This window comes from Tenrec ecaudatus, chromosome 12 (genome assembly GCF_050624435.1).
Source record: "Tenrec ecaudatus isolate mTenEca1 chromosome 12, mTenEca1.hap1, whole genome shotgun sequence".
In the NCBI taxonomy this organism is placed as follows: Eukaryota; Metazoa; Chordata; class Mammalia; order Afrosoricida; family Tenrecidae; genus Tenrec; species Tenrec ecaudatus.
In genome coordinates, this window is record NC_134541.1 from 108,568,719 (window position 1) to 108,587,690 (window position 18,972).

An 18,972-nucleotide genomic window follows, 5' to 3' on the forward strand; every position below is an offset into this window, starting at 1 on the left:
TTAGCTATCACTTCTTCCACAGATAGGCATTCAGGTTTGTTTCCACATTCTTGCTATTGTGAACAGTGCTGTGATGAACATGAATGTGCATGAATTTGTTTGTGCTTTGCTATTTATTTCTGTGGGTTACACACCAAGTTTGGATATTTTTGGGTCATGTATGGTTTTTTATTCCCAAATGTTTGGAAGACGTGTCATATCACTTTCCAACGTGGTTATACAATTTTACAGTCCCGCCTGCAGTGTACAAGGGTTCCAATCAACTGACACCCCTCCATCGTTTGCTCCTTTCTCTCTCTCTTTTTTTTTTGCTTCTAAGTTCTCCACTGATTTGCCAGAAACCCTGGTGGTAGAGGGGTTTTGTATTGAGCTGTTAACCACAAGGTTAGTTTTTCAAAAATACCAGATGCACCACACATGAAAGACCAGTCTTTCTATTCTGGTAGACCTAGAGTTTCAGAAACCTACAGGGGCAGTTCTACCCTGCCCTCGAGGATCACTATGAGTCAGAATCAACTCAATGGTAGTGAGTTTGGCTTTTGATCTACTGTTCTGCCAGTTTCAAACATAGCTGTAAAGCTGCCCAGAAAGGCACAGAGCACTGGTAACTTTTGCCCACTCCTCTCATGCAGAGAAAGATTTTGCAGCTGCTGCTGCGCATACAAATGTGGGCTGGAGAGTCTCTATATACACGGAATGGCTCAGCCCACTACAATAGCTTCTTGTGCTTTTAGTGTTCAGCTCATTTAGCTTTTAATTTTTTTCCTTCAGATTCAAGGCTTCAGCTTTTTCTCCTATATTTGTTTTCTCATGGTTGAAGCATGGTTGTGTAGTATGTATGTCTAGGTCACCTTCTTTACCAGAAGTTTTAGACTGCTTTAGGAGGTATTTGTATTGTAGTAGGTGCACATCATTTCTCTACACTCTAAATTTATTTATAGCATACAGGAATACATGACACCAATCATAATCACCATGTGGTCTAGCCATGTCCATGTCTTTATGTCATGAATTAAAGCTAAATTAGAGAATAAAACAGAAAATATAGATTTATAGGGGAAAGAAGACAAATTAACTCAGATAAGAGGAATATTTTTAGAGTCAGAATTCATTAATTGATCCAAGAATTGGCTCGAGTGGTCCCGAAGGGATCAGTTATCAGGCATCAAAGAACAAAAAAATCATATCATTGACTGCACACCTCCATGATAGGATCGCTGAAGACAAATGGGTGCATAAGCAAATGTGGTGAAGAAAGCTGATGGTGCCCGGCTATCAAAAGAGATGTCTGGGGTCTTAAAGGCTTGAAGGTGAACAAGCGGCCATCTAGCTCAGAAGCAAAAAAGCCCACATGGAAGAAGCACACCGGCCAGTGCGATCACGAGGTGCCAAAGGGACCAGGTATAAGTCATCATGCAAAAAAAATGTGTGTATATGTATATATTTGTATGTGTATATGTATGTGTATATGTATGTATATATGTGTGTATGTATATATATATATACCATATTTAATGAAGGGGAAGTTCAGAGTGGAGACCCAAGGCCCAAGTGTCGGCCAATGGAGATCCCCTCATAGAGGGGTTTAGGAGAGGAGATGGGTTAATTAGGGTGTGAAGTAGTACCGATGAAGAACACAGCTTTCCCCCAAATCCTGGATGCTTCCTCCCCCCAACTACCATGATCCGAATTCTACCTTGCAGGGCTGGATAGGGCAGAGGTTGTACTCTGGTACATATGAGGGCTGGAGGCACAGGGAATCCAGGGTGGATGATACCTTCAGGACCAAGGGTGTGAGGGGTGATGCTGGGAGAGTGGAGGGTGAGTGGGTTGGAAAGGGGGAACTGATTACAAGGATCCACATGTGACCTCCTCCCTGGGAGAAGGACGGCAGAGAAGGCGGGGAATGGAGACTCCGGATAGGGCAAGATATGGCAAAATAACGATGTATAAAGTACCAAGGGCACATGAGGGAGCGGGGAGCGGGGAGGGAGGGGAAAAAGAGGACCTGATGCAAAGGGGTTAAGTGGAGAGCAAATGCTTTGAGAATGATTGGGGCAGGGATTGTATGGATGTGCTCTATACAATTGATGTATGTATATGTATGGATTGTGATAAGAGTTGTATGAGTCCCTAATAAAATGTAAAAAAAGAAAAGAGGAGAAAAAAAGAAAATGATTAGGGCAAAGAATGTACAGATGTGATTTATACAATTGATGTATGTATATGTATAGACTGTGATAAGAGTTGTATGAGCCCCTAATAAATTGTTTTTTAAAAAAACAAAACAAAAAAGAAATAAATGGCACCAGACTCTACAAAATCTGATCACCAATAATAATAATAATAATGAAATAAAGTTGGAAATATATAGTAATAAAAACAAATATTTTATTTATATTAAATATAATTTTAATTTATATTAAAGTTATACTTGTATAATTACACATGTTAACACAATTCCATGAAAACGAAGTGAAGTTGATGGTATTCTGACACAATATGAAACCCTCAGAAAATGACATGCATGAAAGTAATTGTAATAAGTCATACTAATTGAGGGGGGCCTTTCCATAGATTCCCTGCAGAGTGAGCAAATCTATTATGCAAGAAGTATGGCCAAAATGTTTCTTAGAAGTGAACATGAATCAGAAGGAACTTCAGAGGCAGTAATATATACTGAAGGCTGTTAGTTTCATCAGTGATATATATATGTGTATATATATATATATATATATATATATATATATATATATATATATATATATATATATCCAATTTGATGATTTTTCCTCCTCATACTAGACCAATAGACAACACTGTGATAAACAGAGAAAAGATTCCATGTTTCTAGGTTTAATTTTACTTGGATCTAATATCAACACTCATAGAAGCAGCAGTGAAGAAATCAGCAATTAACGTTGTATATGAAAGGTGAATAATGAACAGAGAAGACCAGAGAATAATCTATGTGTTTGAATTATAGTGTTGGGAAATCATACTAAATATACTATGGATGACCAGAAGAACATACAAATCTGTCTTGGAAAAAGTGTAATCTGAATGCTCCCGAGAAGCTAAAATGGTCTGAATTTGTCTCAAGTACTTTGAATTGTTAAGAGGAAAGCACAGTTCCTGGAGAAGGATACCAGGCTTGCTAAAGTCAAGGGACAGTCAAAAAGAGGAAGAGCATCAAGGAGATGGATGGACACAGTGGCTGCAACTAGGGGCTCAAAGGGAACATTTGTGAGGGTGACATAAGACCAGGCAGTGTTTTGTTCGCTTGAACATGGGGTCACTATGAATTGTAGTGAAAGTACCTAATAACAACAGGGCTTTCAATGAACCCTCTGTGCTGAACACAGAAAACTATATAGGACATGACACCAGTGACCATGGGGGATTTAGAACAACAATAACAAAAAGATCACTACAGTCATAGCTGTACACAGACAAAGTATAAACATTGCTCAAGCTACAGAAATGACAAAGCATCACCCATCCTGACTGATAGGAGTGACAACTTACTCCTTACAAATTACAGCTTTCACTTCTCTCTAGTCTTCCTGGTGTCTAGAGAAACTATTGCTATTCCAATGAGAATTGCCAATAATTTCTAACAACATCACATCCAGATCACAATAACCTTGAGCAAAATCAGCTAATGCTCTCATTCTGGAAGACCTTTCTAATACCTTCAGACTGGGAAGTTCCTTGATAAATGCAGTCTTTCCTTATGAAAAGAGTAATAAGCCAGTGAGCTAGCTGTGTGTTCCTGGTGGTTTGGGCTGGAGGTCTTTGGCAGTTGGACTAGTCATATTAGTTGGTAAAAGGAGTTATCTTCACCTCTTGCACTTCTGTAGGTTCCTAAATTTATTTGGCCTACTGCTTTCTTTTCAGAAAATTAAACTAAACTAATAAACATTTTTCAATGCACCCCTGACAATGAAACACTTTGTGCAATAGCCCAGAACACAGGATAAACACTAAGAATCTGCTTTTGCACCCCCCTGGATCATTCCAGAAGTCTCATAGGGCAACATTACCCACTTTGAGAGACACTGACTCTTATCTTCCTTGACAAATGTGTGGATGGACAACTGCTAAGTGCCAGAGACTAAGGAAAGAAAAAAAGGTTTTATTACAAGCTACGACATTCCCTTATGACATTTAAAACCCCTCCATTGTTGAAAAGAAAAAAAATTAATATAAATTACTTTTGTTAGGGCCTCTTTCATGTCCTTGTTCCTGAGGCTGTAGATGAAAGGGTTCAGCATGGGAGTCACCACCGTGTACATCACAGCAGATGCAATGTCATTCTCAGCTGAGTGGGCGGAGGATGGACTGAAATACACAGCAATGATGGTGCCATAGAAGAGGGACACAACAGCCAGGTGGGAGCCACAGGTGGAGAAGGCTTTCCACTTGCCCTTTGTGGATGGGACTCTGATGACAGCCCATGTGATGCAAATGTAGGAAAACAGGATGCAAATCAATGGGATGATCACTATCAGGGCTGCCTCATTAAGAATCATCATCTCATTGAGATGTGTGTCAGAGCAGGAGAGTTTCAGAAGAGCAGTCACATCACAGAAGAAGTGGGGAATCCTGTTGTCTGCACAGAATGAGAGTCGAGCCATCAGCAGGGTATGCAACAGAGCATTCCCGTTGGCAATGACCCAAGACCCAGTGACCATCATGGCACAGAGCTGATGGGTCATCTTAGTTGCATAGTGTAAAGGGTGGCATACAGCAACAAAGCGATCATAAGCCATCACAGCCAGTAGGAAATTGTCCATGGCAACAAACACAATGAAAAAATACATCTGTGTCAGACACCCAGGGAAGGAGATGGCCTGACTGCTGTGTATGTGATTGGACAACATATTGGGGATGATGGTGGAGGAGAAAGAGAGGTCTACAAAGGACAGGTTGCTGAGGAAGAAGTACATGGGGCTATGCAGGCGGGAGTCTGTGCTGATGGCCAGGATGATGAGCAGGTTTCCCAGGACTGTGACCAGGTACATGCTCAGGAATATGATGAAGAGGATCTGCTGCAGCTGGGGCTTCCAGAAGAGGCCCAGGAGGAGAAACTCAGAGACAGCGGACTGGTTTGTCCAACTCATGACCATGGGATTGTGTCAATGCACAACAACCAGTTCAGGCACCTAGACAGGAGTGATCAAAATCAGGACAAATTCAATTCCCAATTAAGGCAAGTTTTCATATCAGTAATGGAATTGCCAAAAACAAGATCTGTCCACTCCACCTGTGCTCCCAGTTTTCCACAGTCACTCGTGGCCCTAAACCTAGTGGACTCCTAATGTATAAAACTGAAATCACAGAAAAGTATTCATACCCCGAGTGACCACATTTTTATCTGCTTACATTTTAAAAAGCCCAACCCTAATTCCTTTGTATCTCATGGGAGAAAGAGAGACACAAGTATTTTTTGGTTTATCTCCAAGTTCAGCTTATTCAAAACTCTTGTTATTGCTCCCTGAATCTAAAAGATGTTTATTATCTCAAACAGCAAACATTGATGTATCCTCTCTTGTAACCTTACCTGGAAGAGTTGTCAGATACCCTTCACTTCTGCAGGTCTCATCAGTGCTTCGTCCTCTTCTTTTTTCTTAGTTGGGATATAACACATATATCATAGCATTCTATATGTCAATCATGTCAAGTAGAATGTACAATTGCTATCACAATCAGTTTCCAAACACTAATTTTCTACATGGATTCCATGACATCGTCCCTCTCCCCCTGTACTTCCTCACCAAACCATTATTATACATGTTGTCTATAGATGCATCAATCCTGGGTTTCATTTACCAAAAAATGAAAAAGCATATAACACAGCTTCAAGAGGGTGACCTCCATATACATATCACATCTGAGATAAACTCTACTACGAACAAACAAATACCATAGTACACAATACACACTCTTAGAAATAAAGGTTAAGTCCTGAGCAAGTGAGGAGCAGGCATTCATGGTCTTGTCCTCTGTGCAGGAAAGTTATTTGGGGAAAATCACAGAGTTGGTATTTACAGGAGTCTTTATGGTCACTGGTGCCAGATAAGACACCTGAGAGCCTCATTAGACACAAGAAGGCAATAATTGTCTCACCTGCTTTGGGGCCCCTTTGGACCAGACTCTGAAGACAGTGAATATTGTGCAACTCCTAAGTCAGAATTTGTAGATGAGATAATCTTTTTTGTTTGTAACAAACAGAATCCCCTAGATAGAACATCAAATATCGTCACTTTGTTGGTCGGGGATTAGGTTTATGGACTTGGAAATTGTATTCATCAATATTTTTCTTAGCTCAGAAATTTGCCGATTGCATGTTGTAAGTGTAGACCTGTTTTACTTTTGTTCAGGTCTAGTCATCTGCTTGAGTGGCATTTTCAGTAATTGTTGGACTGCTGTGTTAGTCTGGGTATTTTGGATAAACAAACCCAGAAGTCCACCACTAACCCATATGTCTGACAGCAATCCACAATGTCCTCCTCAATCTCACAAAACAGACGTAATGATGCCAACTGCAGGATGAAAGCTGAGTCAGTGAATGCATAAGCATCTCAGCATTGGCAGTGCTCTCCACACGGGTGCTCCAGCACCCAGGGCTTCATCAGGGTAAGTCCATGTGGTTTCTCCTCAAGGATGTCTTGCACGAAGTGAGCTTTACCAGATGAATCATGGAACTGGCTAAGGCAGTTCCACCTTTGTCAGACCATCAGAAAGCAAGAGCCTTGAAACTGTGAAGGCGAGGCTCATTGAGCCATTTATCTCTCCACTCTTCAATTAACCCCACATGTGTTTATCGGCCAGGTTGGCACAATAAACTAACTAACTCAACTGCTGATTTCCGGTCTGCATTTCAAACTCACCCTTCACTACACAGGAAAACAATGAGGCAGTTTGCTCCTGTAAAGATGCACAGCCTCATACGGCCTATATATGTGACTCGATGAATCAGAATTGACACAATGGAAATGAGCTTGATCTGGGTTTTGACATCTGTATAGACTGACTGATGTGCTTGACAGCTGAGGTGCTAGAGAAACATTTGTTCTTAATCCTTAAAGTATTTGGTGTGAAGGATCGTCTCTCTGTGATGAGGTGATGAGGGATAGGGACAAGGATATTATCAGGATAAGCACAGCATGTCAACTGAGGAAATCCAGGGTAAGGAGCAGATGTCCTCCCAATCACAACAGATCATCATGTTCTCAGAATTCCCCTAGACTAGAGGGTGAAGTGTGTGTGCGCTTGCAGCCCAATTTATACAACATCATTCTTTCCTGATGACCCCACTGAGGGTCCCTGATTGGATGAAGGAATTAGGAATTGAGTCAGAGAACGTGTAGGTCATTATCAATCAGGCTTGGTCTGAACATAACATCCAGAAGCTGGAAAACCCATCTGATCCGTGAACTGAAAAGCAAGTGTCTGTAGAGAGAGGCAAAATATGCAATCACACACAGAGGAGTGGAGAGAAGCTGGAGAAATAAATGATGGCTTCCAACTTGGGGCTCAAGATTTTCCTGATAATTTGGTACATTCTGGTTTCACTCACTGCTGTTAATGACAAAGCACAGCACACCGAGCTCTACTTATTTACTTGCACCATTTTAAGGCTCTGGCAATTATAAGTTGCTTAGGATCTTTTTTTTTTAACAGCAGGGACTAATTCCTGCTAAATATGTGGGAGGGTAGGAGCAAGAAGACAGAAGATTTATTTTATTTTTCCTTGAACATGTAATACAGTCTACTTGGTGAGCTAAATTAGAGTTGGAGGTGGAGACAACGACTGAAGGTTTCCTTTAAAACAGTTGGAAGAAAAAGAATGGATGTAATTGTCCTAAGAGGACATAAATAATTATGTGAAAGAAGTTTAAGAATAAAATTGAAGAGCACAAAACATGAGATGAAGATGGTAAAGGAAAGAGTGACAAAATACGAAAAAGGAGAACATTGTGTGCCAGATGAAAAAACACACATGCATTTATAAAAATGAAAGATAAACAATGCCAGTGCACAAGAAATTAAGTAAGATGAATGGATGACAAATATAGGTACATACATATGTAAATATACTTACATAGAATGAAAGGGGCATAGATCTCTCTACATATATTTTTATGTTAAGTGTTAAGGTAGCAGACCGACATTGGACCTCTACTTAACTTCTTATTCAATGTAAAAACACTTTGTTCTAATAAACTGGCATTCTGTGATGCTCACCTTCCCAAAATGATCGCTGAAAACAAAATGGGTGCATAAGCAAATGTAGTGAAGAAAGCTGGTTATGCCCGACTACTTAAAGATAGAGTATCTGGAGGCATAAAGGCTTGAGGATAAACAAGCCGCCAACTGTAATGTAAGCAATAAAGATCACATGGAAAAAACACACCAGCCTGTGTGATCATGATGTGTCGATAGGATCTGGTATCAGCCATCAGAAGACCCAAAACACATAATCACATTGATACCTATGAAGCAGGGTGAAGTGGAGACCCAAAGCCAATCTTAGACAATTGCACCTCCTCACTGAAGGGTCATTAGGAAGAGACGAGCCAGCCAGGTTGCAGTATAGCACCAAAAAAACATACAACATTCTTGTAGTTCTTTAATATTTCCCCATGCCCACACCTGCTTTTATGACCCCAAGTTTACTTTACAAATCCAGCTAAACCGGAGCATGTACACTGGTAGAAATAAGAGATCTTGACACACGGAATCCACACAGATAAATCCCTTGGGAACAATAAGAGCAGTAGCAATACCATGAGGGCAGTGGGAAGGTGGCAGGAGAAAGGAGGAAATGATCACAATTATCAATGTATAACCACCCCACCCTGGGTGACAAACAACAGAAACATGGGTGAAGGCAGACAATGGATGGTATAAAATATGAAAATAATAACTATTTATAATTTATCAAGGTTTCATGATGTTGGGAAAGTGGGGGGGGGGACAAAAAAATGAGGAGCTGATATCAAGGTCTCAAGTAGAAAGAAAATATTTTGAAAAGGATGACAACCTATGTAGAAATATGCTTGATAAAATGGATGCATGGATTGTTATCAGAGCTGTAAGAACCTCCCCCATAAAATTATTAATTTAAAAAAGAAAAGAAATGCGATCCCAGGTTGGGTCCACTAAAAGCACACGTTATGATGTTTGTTGGGGGTAGAAGATGTTTACCAGAGATGAACACCCGTGGAAGGGGGAGTTGGAAGCATAATTGTACAATGGGAACATATGTACAAACGTGCTTGATATACTTAATGTATAGACTGCTATAAGAGCTGTAAGAAGCCTCAGAAAAATGATTTATTTTTTTTAAAGCAAAGAAAAGAGAAGACCACCATCAATATTAAAATGGCCACAGAACAAATTTCAGTCGTGGACCATGTAAAAACACTTGAGCCTAGCATCCATTCAGGTCATGACAAGAGGGTGGTCCATTGAGAAGGTTCACATCTTGCCTGGCAAGTTACTGCTGTGAGTTTTATTTGAAATAGCTCGTCCTTTAAAAGGAGCCCTGATGATATCATGTTTACAAGTTGGGCTGCTAACAGAAAGGTCCATTTTCCAAAACCACCTGCTGCTCCTTTGGATACAGAGAGGGCTTTTGACTCCCATGAAGAATTTCAGTCTCCGAAACTCAAAGGCCAGTTCTGCCCTGTACTGTAGGGTTGCAGTGAGTCAGAATTGACTCACTGACAGTGGGTCCATCCTTTAAGGTCTCACTACTAATGACATCAGTCTTTAATAGTTAACTTGGACTATTGTTTATTTTTAAGACGATTCCATGGGATATTTTGGTTTAATGTTTTAAAATGGTGTCAGGACAATAGTGGCAGGCACAGGAAGGTTTATCGAGGTGTGGTTGGGGCTGGGGAAGCAGCTGCTGTTTACTCTGTACCCTTCTTCAGCTCAGCTTGTGGTCTGCCTCAGTGGTGGAAGTTCAGGTCACACCTGGGAAAGAAGTCTGAGCTCTGTGGTGAGAGGTGAACCAATAGCACACTCTCAGATGGCTTCATCATGAGTTCTCTTATAGGACAAGCTGGTGAACCAAGGTGATGGAAGTGGGGGCAGGGGAGCTCTAACTGCTCTCCCAAGTTCTTCACCTCTTAGAACCCAGTCTGTGTTGATCTTGAAGACAAATATCGGGCCTATTCATATTTCCCTGCTCAGTGCCAGCTCCCATACTTCTTAGCACTCACATACTCCACATGGTAATGTCACATGCAGACTACTAAGAGCTGCCCTGGTCAATCATCACAGGGCACGTTTATTTAGGACCATTTCAGTGTTTCATGGACATCATTCGTGATTATATTGACTCTACAAGGCAATTGTTTTCAAAATAAGTTTCAGGTCACATGTAAGTCCCATGAAGTGTTAATACACAAACAAAATGACTGCTCTGAACATTTTCCTAAAGGAGCCTAATCGGAATCAGTAGACAGTAAGATAAGCATTGAGGAGATTGTACATCACTATGGAAGTTGACTAAATAAAATGGGATAGCTGGGACATTATGCTTGCTGCAGTCAGGACCAGTGACACAGAGGATGGCCCTCAAGGAGATGGATGGGCAGAGTGGCGGCAACCATGGGCTCACAGATAACCGTTGTGAGGGGGGCCTGAGACCAGGCAGTGATTTGTTCTGTTGTACAAGGGGTCGGTATGGGTTTCAAATGGAAAGTATGTAACAACAGAGCCTTCAATGGACCCTTCCCTTATTGAACATAGAGACATTTGTGGGATCTCAGTATTAAACAAAGTGACCATAATGGAGTTAAACCTCCAAAAGCACTATAGTCATATGTGGACATAGACAAAAGCATAAACATTGTTCAAACTACAGAAATGACAAAGCATCACCCATTCTGCCTGATATGGGTGACAAATTACTCCTTACTAATTATAGCTTTCACTTCTCTCTAGTCTTCCTGCTGTTTAAATAAGCTATTGCTGTGCCCAATATGAACTGCCACTACATTCTACAAACATTAAGTCCAGATCACAACTACCCTCACCAAAATCAGCTAACACTCAATTCTGGAAGTCCTTTCTCACACCCTGAGACTGGGAACTTCCTCGATGAATGCAATTCTTCCTGATGAAATGAGCAGGGAGCCCGATAAGCTACTGGTGTGTTCTGGTGGTTTGGGCTGGAGGGCATGGACAGTTGGACTAGTCACATTAGTCAATAAAAGATTGTCTTCACCTCTTGCACTTCCATATGTTCCCAAAGATTTTAGCCTACTGCCTCCGTTTCACAGAAAAAAAAAATACTGTACAACAAAATTACTGACAACAAAAACCTTTTTGTAAAATAGCCCACAATCCAGAGTAAGTTTTAGGAATAGGCATTTGTATCCCTCTGGATCATTACCAATCTCCAGAGAGAAATATCACTCACATTGGAAAACGCAGACTCTTTTTTTTTTAACGTCATACAAAAAAGGATTTTACTTTGGGAAACTGATTTCTAATGTGTGGCAAGTTTCACTTTCAGAGAGAAAACCACAGAACAACATGATCTAATCCAATTTTAGAGGCTGGCATGCTGATCAAGGAATGTTCTTATTCTCTGTAGGAGCTCCTTCTTTACACTGTCAGGTACCAGGGCTTGATTGTAGTGGTAACTACATGAATCTAGACAGGTGTTAAAATTCATAGAACTGTCCACTCGGCCTTTTGGAGTGATTTCAGCCACCAAGGCATCAACAGTAATGTGTTCTAGTCCTTTTTCTTTAATTACCTCTTTACAGTGTGCTTTCAATTGATCCTTCCAGCCACATTCAATTAATTTAGCTCTCAGCAATTCTTTGAGGCACTCTCTTTCTCTAGTTTCTATCAACTTTTGGTTAATTGCTGCTCTAATCTGTGCATCTTTGTTCATCTTGCTAACCACACACTTCGGCTGCCCAGACTTAGACCCTCAGTAGCTCCGAAACACAGACTCTTATTCTCTCTCAACAAATACGTGGATGGACAACTGCTAAATACCAGAGACTAGGAAAAGAAAAAAGTTTTTATTACAAACTATGATGTGCCTCTATGACATTTAGAACCCATTCGTTGTTGAAAAGCAAAAAAAATAATATAAGTTACTTTTGTTAGGGCCCCTTTCATGTCCTTGTTCCTCAGGCTGTAGATGAAAGGGTTCAGCATGGGGGTCACCACCGTGTACATCACAGCAGCTGCAATGTCATTCTCAGCCGAGTGGGAGGATGCCGGGGTAAAATACACAGCAAAGATGGTGCCATAGAAGAGGGACACAACAGCCAGGTGGGAGCCACAGGTGGAGAAGGCTTTCCACTTTCCCTTTGTGGATGGGATTCTCAGGACAGCAGTGGTGATGCAAATGTAGGAAACCAGGATGCAAATCAATGGGATCGTTATTACCAGACCGCCCGCAGTCAGAATCATCAGATCATTGATGTGTGTGTCAGAGCAGGAGAGTTTCAAAAGAGGAGTCATATCACAGAAGAAGTGGGGGATCTTGTTGTCTGCACAGAATGAGAGTCGAGCCATCAGCAGGGTGTGCAACAGAGCATTCACACTGGCAATGCCCCAAGACCCGGTGACCATGAGGGTACATAGCTGATGGGTCATCTTTGTTGTGTAGTGTAAGGGGTGGCATACAGCAACAAAGCGATCATAAGCCATCACAGCCAGAAGGAAATTGTCCATGGCAACAAACACAATGAAAAAATACATCTGTGTGAGACACCCAGGGAAGGAGATGATCTGACTGCTGATTATGTGATTGGACAGCATATTGGGGACGATGGTGGAGGAGAAACAGAGGTCCACAAAGGAAAGGTTGCTGAGGAAGAAGTACATGGGGGTGTGTAGGCGGGAGTCTGTGCTGATGGCCAGGATGATGAGCAGGTTGCCCAGGACTGTGGCCAGGTACATGCACAGGAAGAGCACGAAGATGATCTGCTGCTGCTGGGGCTGCCTAGAGAGCCCTAGGAGGAGGAACTCAGAGACAGTTGACTGGTTTGCCCGACTCATGATCATGAAATCAGGTCAATGCACAACAGCCAATCAGACACCTAGACAGAAGCGGTTAAAAATGTGACAAATTCAATGCCAGACTAAGGTAAGTTTACAAATCAGTAATAGAGTAGCTAAAAACATCTGTCCACTGTGCTTATACTCCCTGTTTTCCATAATCAGTCTGACACTATTCCTACTGGATTCCTTGAATCTTGTTTTTTAAAGTTGAAAATCACACAGGAATATACACAGTTCAGCTGGGTGACTACATTTTTTTCTGCTTATATATATTTTAGCACTAACCCCAATTCCTTTCTAGCTCCTGAGGAGGGGGAGAGAGAGAGAGAGAGAGAGAGAGAGAGAGAGAGAGAGAGAGAGAGAGAGAGGAATTGTTTATTATTGCTCTGTTTATTACAACCTTCAACTGATGACAAGATTCAACTGATGGATTCATAGAGTCACAATTCTTATTATTGTTTCCCTGATTCCAAAAGAGGATCCTTATGTTAACTAGAAAATGTTAATAAATCGCTCATTTTAATCCTACCTGGGGAAGGTAGATTCTGTGGTTATCAGATATTTTTCACTTCTGCATGACTAATCAATGCTTCATTTTATTATAAGGATTAGAAGTTGTTCGAAATACAGGGAGGCTCTGAAGAAGTGAGGAGCAGACGTTCATGGTCTTAGTCCTCTGTGCAGGAAAATTGTTTGGGGAAAATCACAGAGTTGGCATTTACAGGAGTCTTTATGGTCACTGGTGCCAGATTCCCTGAGAGCCTCATTAAACACAAGAAGAGAATAATTGTCTCACCTGCTTTGGGGCCCCTTTAGACCAGACTATGAAGACAATGAATAGTATGTAATGCCTAAGTCAGAACTTATAGATGAAACCACCTTGATGCTTGGGTTAAGCCCTAAACAGAATCCCCTAGGACATGAAGCTTCATCATTTTTCTGATGTGGGCTTCAGGCTATGGACTTGGAATTTCCATTCATAAATATTTTTCATCTTATTTCCTTGGGTCAGAAAGTTGGGAATTGCGGTGTTGTCTGTGTAAACCCGTTTTTTTCAGGTTTAATCATCTGCATAAGAGTGGCATGGTTTTAAGTGTTGGGCTGCTAATTTCCAGGTCTGCAGTTCAAACTCACGCGCCACTCCACAGGAAAACAATGAGGCCTACTGCTAATGTAAAGATTTAATTTCTTATAAAGCCTATATTTGAGTCACTATGAGTCAGAATTGACTCAATGGAAGGGATTGACTTGGGTTTTGACATCTGTATAGGCTGACTGATGTACAGGGAAGCTGAGATGCTGGGGGATCATTGGTTCTTAATCCCTAAAGTATTTTGTGTAAAGGATAATCTCTTTGTGATGAGGTGATGAGGGATAGGCACATGGATATTATCAGGGCAAGCACAACATGTCATGACTGAGAAAATCCAGGATATGGAGCAGATTCCCCTGCAGATGTTCTCCCAATCTTAACAGATCATCCTGTTCTCATAATTCCCCTAGACCAGAGGGTCAAGTGTGTGTACTCTTGCAGCCCAATTTTTATGACATAATCCTTTCCTGATGACCAAACTGAGGGGTCCTGATTGGATGAAAGAATATGGAACTGAGTCAGAGAACGTGTAGGTCAGCATCAATCAGGCTTGGTCTGAACATAACCATCCAGAAGCTGGAAACTCTCCACCTGATCTGTGGCCTGAAAAGCAAGTGTCTGTGAAAAGTGGCAAAAGATGCAAACACAAACAGAGGAGTGGAGAGAATTTGGGAGAAAGAATCAATGGCTTTAACTTGGGGCTCAAGAGTTTTCCAATAATTTGGTACATTCTGGCTTTGTTCACTGTTGTCAGTGACAAACAGTGCCCCATCCCTGCTTATTTACTTGCACCAATTTAAGGGTCCGGCAGTTATAAGATGCTTAGGTTGTTGTTGTTTTTTTTAACAGCGGGGACTAAAATCTGCTAAATAAGTTGGAAAACTTCCTTTGTTGCATTGACCTTTTAGAAACTATTTTTAGCCTCATGTGGGAGGGTATTAAGGCGACAGAAAATTTATAGTATTTTTCCCTTGGATTTTTTAAAACAGTTTGTTTGGCGAGCTAAATTAGAGTTGGAGGTAGAGACAAATACTGAAGGTTTCCTTTAAGCAGTTGGAGGGAAAAGAGTGGATGTAATTGTCCCAAGAGAAAGAGTGGAAGAAGTTCAATAATAAAATTCCAGAGAGAAAGGGGTGATAAAATAGACCGGCAGAAAGGAAAACATCATATGAAAGATGCTAAAGGGAACATGCAATTTTAAACATGAGTGATGAACAATGCCAATGCATGAAAAATCAAGTAAGATGAATGGGTGACATCGCTGCATTTCTAAAATTATGTTTTAAATGATATACTAAAGGATGTTTTCAAGGAACAGTTGATGACGTAACCACTGGACCAGACCCTACTCCCTGTCAACAGTAACTGTTCGTTTTCATACTGGTCTTGTTGCTGTTCATGTTACTGAAATGTTCTCCTAGGTTGGGTTCTCTAAAAGCACACTTTATGTCATTTGCTGGGGTACAAGATGTTTACCAGCTATGAACACCCGTGCTAGGTGGTGGAGGAAACAGGATTGTGCAATGGGAAATATGAAATTCCAATGCAAGCTGCACACAGCCATGGCTTGCTCACCAGGGAGCTCTGAACCCTATGTGGTCCATCAGAGTCAATGTCTGGGCTGAAAAATCCAGGCCCTTCTACCAGGATCATTCCCTGACCGTTGGCCAGGGCAATGGTATGAGCTCCAGAGGACCTCATTTACTGCGCAGGCTACGCAGGGTGGAACTGAAGACCTCTGACCTTTTCAGAAGGCTATATGGGCAGCAGAACTCTTTCCTCACCCCAAATGCTAAATAGCAAGCAAGGCTTACCCTTGGGAAGACTGAACAACTTCAATTTTTGAAATTAATCATTTTATTGGGGGCTCATACAATTCTTATCACAATCCATACATACATCCAATGTGTCAAGAACATATGTACGTTTGTTACCATCATCATTCTCAAGATATTATCTTCTACTTGAGCCCTTAATATGTGCTGCTCCTTTCCGCCCTCCCTCCCCATGGCCCCCTACCTCATGAAACCTTCATAATTCATAAATTATTGTTATTTTGTCATATATTACATTGTCCAATGTCTCCCCCACCTTCTTCACTGCTGTCCATCCCCCAGGGAGGAGGCCATACGCAGATCCTTGTAATCAGTTCCCCCTTTCTACCCCACATTCTCTCCACCATCCAGGCATTGCCACTCTCACCACTGGTCCTGAAGGAGTCATCTGTCCTGGATTCCCTGTGTTTCCAGTTGCTCTCTGTACCTATGTACATCCTCTGGTCTAGCCAGATTTGTAAGGTAGAAATGGGATCATGATAGTGGGTGGGAGGAAGCATTTCAGAACTAGAGGAAAGTTATATGTTTCATCGGAATAACTTCAATTTAAAAATAAAGTTTCATGCACAACTTTGTGAAGGGGGGATATCTTGACCGTGTCACTAATCGTGATCTTTAGTTACTTCTTTTTGCTTTATTTTTGGTCTTTCAGATCTTTGAGAATCTACAATAACTATGTATCATTATTTAAGCTTTCCAAAATCCAATTGCAACATTGATAACAAGAATTTTTAATGATTGTGGCATTTACATAATCTCCGGTCAACTTGTGAAGGGGTGGAATCTATCCTGTCAAGGAAGTTGCAGTTTAATGACCTCATTGGGATGCATAAAGGAGTTAAATATCTCACTGGGATCCATATACACTCATTCCTTGTGAGACATTCCTGTTGACAAGCCACATGGTGCTACGCTGATGGAGCCAGAGCTTTGGAGCTGGAGGCGCCATTTGGAGGCCACGCCAGAACTGACATGCTTCCACGACCCCTGGGTCCACAACACTTTCCACCCCCTGGCTTGTGATCTTTCTGCATTTGGCATCATTTCATGGCTGTTCAGGGGAGAGGAGGAGCGGGGAGGGAAGGGAAGGGAAGAAAAGGAAAATGAGCTGATTCCAGGAACCCAAGTAAAAGGTGAATTTTGAGAATGACGAGGGCAACGAATGTATAAGGGTGCTTTACTCAATTGATGTTTGTATGGATTGTGATAAGAGTTGTAATAAAAGGCCCAATAAAAAGATTTATTAAATTTTAAAAAATCAAAGAAATGGATCAGAATTAATGGGCGTTGAGACAATTCTCTCGACTACAACCATTAAGATAAATAATCAACAAAAAAGAGCAAAGGATTTCATAGGAAGCCTAGGAATTGGGGGGGGGGGTGTAGGGTGGGGTATTATCAAGAAGAACAAGGTCTGTCTCTTTCGGATTCTGGAGCAAGAAGAAACAAAAATTTCTACAGAGAGAATAGTACAGGAAAACATGGAATAAAACTTCCCTAGCACTCTAAAAGAGAAAACCACCATTCAAGAAACTGAGAGTACTCTTCTAAAGAATATAAACATCCCAACAGATCACAGTTAAATTCCACAGTGTCAAGGAGATGGAGAGAATCCTGAGAGCAGAAATGGGAAAAATAACAGCCACTTAGAAAGGATAATCATTAAGAATATGCTTGGAGTTTTCAGCAAATATCATGCAAGCAATAAGACATATATTAAGCCCTAAAAGTTTAAAAACTGCCCGAATCTTATAGCTAGCAAAACTATCCCTCAAATGACAGAGAAATTAGAGTATTTCCAGGTAAGGAGAAAATAAAGGGATTTGAAAAAACAAGACCAGCATTACTAAAAAATTATAAAAATAGTAAAGTGAACCCTTTAGACAGAGAATCAGTAACAGGAGTCAAACGTAAGTGCAAAATGATGACAACACAACCCAGGAATCACCACACTGAAACAATACTCAAAACAGCACAGAAATATCAGGACAGCAAAGAAATCAATAAAACCACAGACATACTCAGAAAACTACACAGCAAAATGATAGCAATAAATCTGCATTTATCAATATTATGATACTTAAATATGATAATATGAAAATAATCTGATAGAGAATAGGAGACTGGATAAGAAAACAAGGTCCATCAACTTGCTGCCTATAAGAAACACAATTTATATAGAAAGATAAAAATAGAGTAGAAGTCAAAGGGTGCAGAAAAAATTACCAAGCTAATGTGAACAACAAAAAAAAAACAAAAATTCCTCTACAAATCTCTGATATATTACTCTTCAAAGCCATAAACGTCATGAGAGACAAAAAAGGACACTGCATATTGACTAAAGGAACAATAAAATAAGATGATATAACCATCATAAAAGTACCAAACAATGAAAGATCCTCAAAGAACATGAATAAAATTCTTATAGAGCTGAGAGATATATAACATGGCAACAATAGTAAGAGAATTCATTACATCACTCTTGAGGAAAGACAAATAATCAGGAAAAAGTCAGTAAACTCAGGGAAGAACTAAACAACATAAGTAACCAACTCAATTTCCTAGATATTAAAGAACATGCCACCTAACAGCAACACAGTATACATTCTGTTGCAGTGCGCATGGAACATTCTCTAGAATAGGTTACATGTTAGGTCACAAAGAAAACCTGAATACATTTTAAAATATTGAGATTATGCATTCCATTATTTTCAGACCACAGCTGGAAACACTGGGAATACAGGACAGATAAGCTCCTCGGGACCAATATTGAGAGTAGCCGTACCAGGAGGGTAAGGGGAAGGTGGGGAGAGAAAGGAACTGATCACAATGACCTACCTATAGCCCTCCCAGGGGGATGGACAACAGATAAAGGGGCAAATGGAGACATCGGACAGTGCAAGACATGCAATAATAATAATAATTTAAAAATTAACAAGGGCTCATGGGGGAGGGAGTGAGAGAAGGAGAGAGGGAGAAAGGCAGGGAGGG

At 40.8% G+C, this 18,972-nt stretch overlaps 3 protein-coding genes across 3 annotated transcripts; all 3 read right to left on the bottom strand.

The window, feature by feature from the left end:
• Positions 1–4,148: 4,148 nt before the first annotated feature.
• LOC142422814 (olfactory receptor 1f45-like) lies at positions 4,149–5,132 on the bottom strand. The gene has a single exon (XM_075528049.1). The coding sequence runs from the start codon at positions 5,130–5,132 to the stop codon at positions 4,149–4,151; it is 984 nt and encodes a 327-aa protein (XP_075384164.1).
• A 6,251-nt stretch (positions 5,133–11,383) lies between these two features.
• LOC142422815 (olfactory receptor 1f45-like) lies at positions 11,384–13,056 on the bottom strand. The gene is made up of 2 exons (XM_075528051.1): positions 12,142–13,056; positions 11,384–11,515 (listed from the first exon to the last, which is right to left on the bottom strand). Exons 1-2 carry the CDS (start codon positions 13,054–13,056, stop codon positions 11,384–11,386), a joined length of 1,047 nt encoding a protein of 348 aa, XP_075384166.1.
• Positions 11,541–11,972, bottom strand: LOC142423059 (transcription and mRNA export factor ENY2-like). Its single transcript, XM_075528237.1, has one exon. It carries the CDS (start codon positions 11,927–11,929, stop codon positions 11,579–11,581), a length of 351 nt encoding a protein of 116 aa, XP_075384352.1. The 5' UTR covers positions 11,930–11,972; the 3' UTR covers positions 11,541–11,578.
• Positions 13,057–18,972: the final 5,916 nt, after the last annotated feature.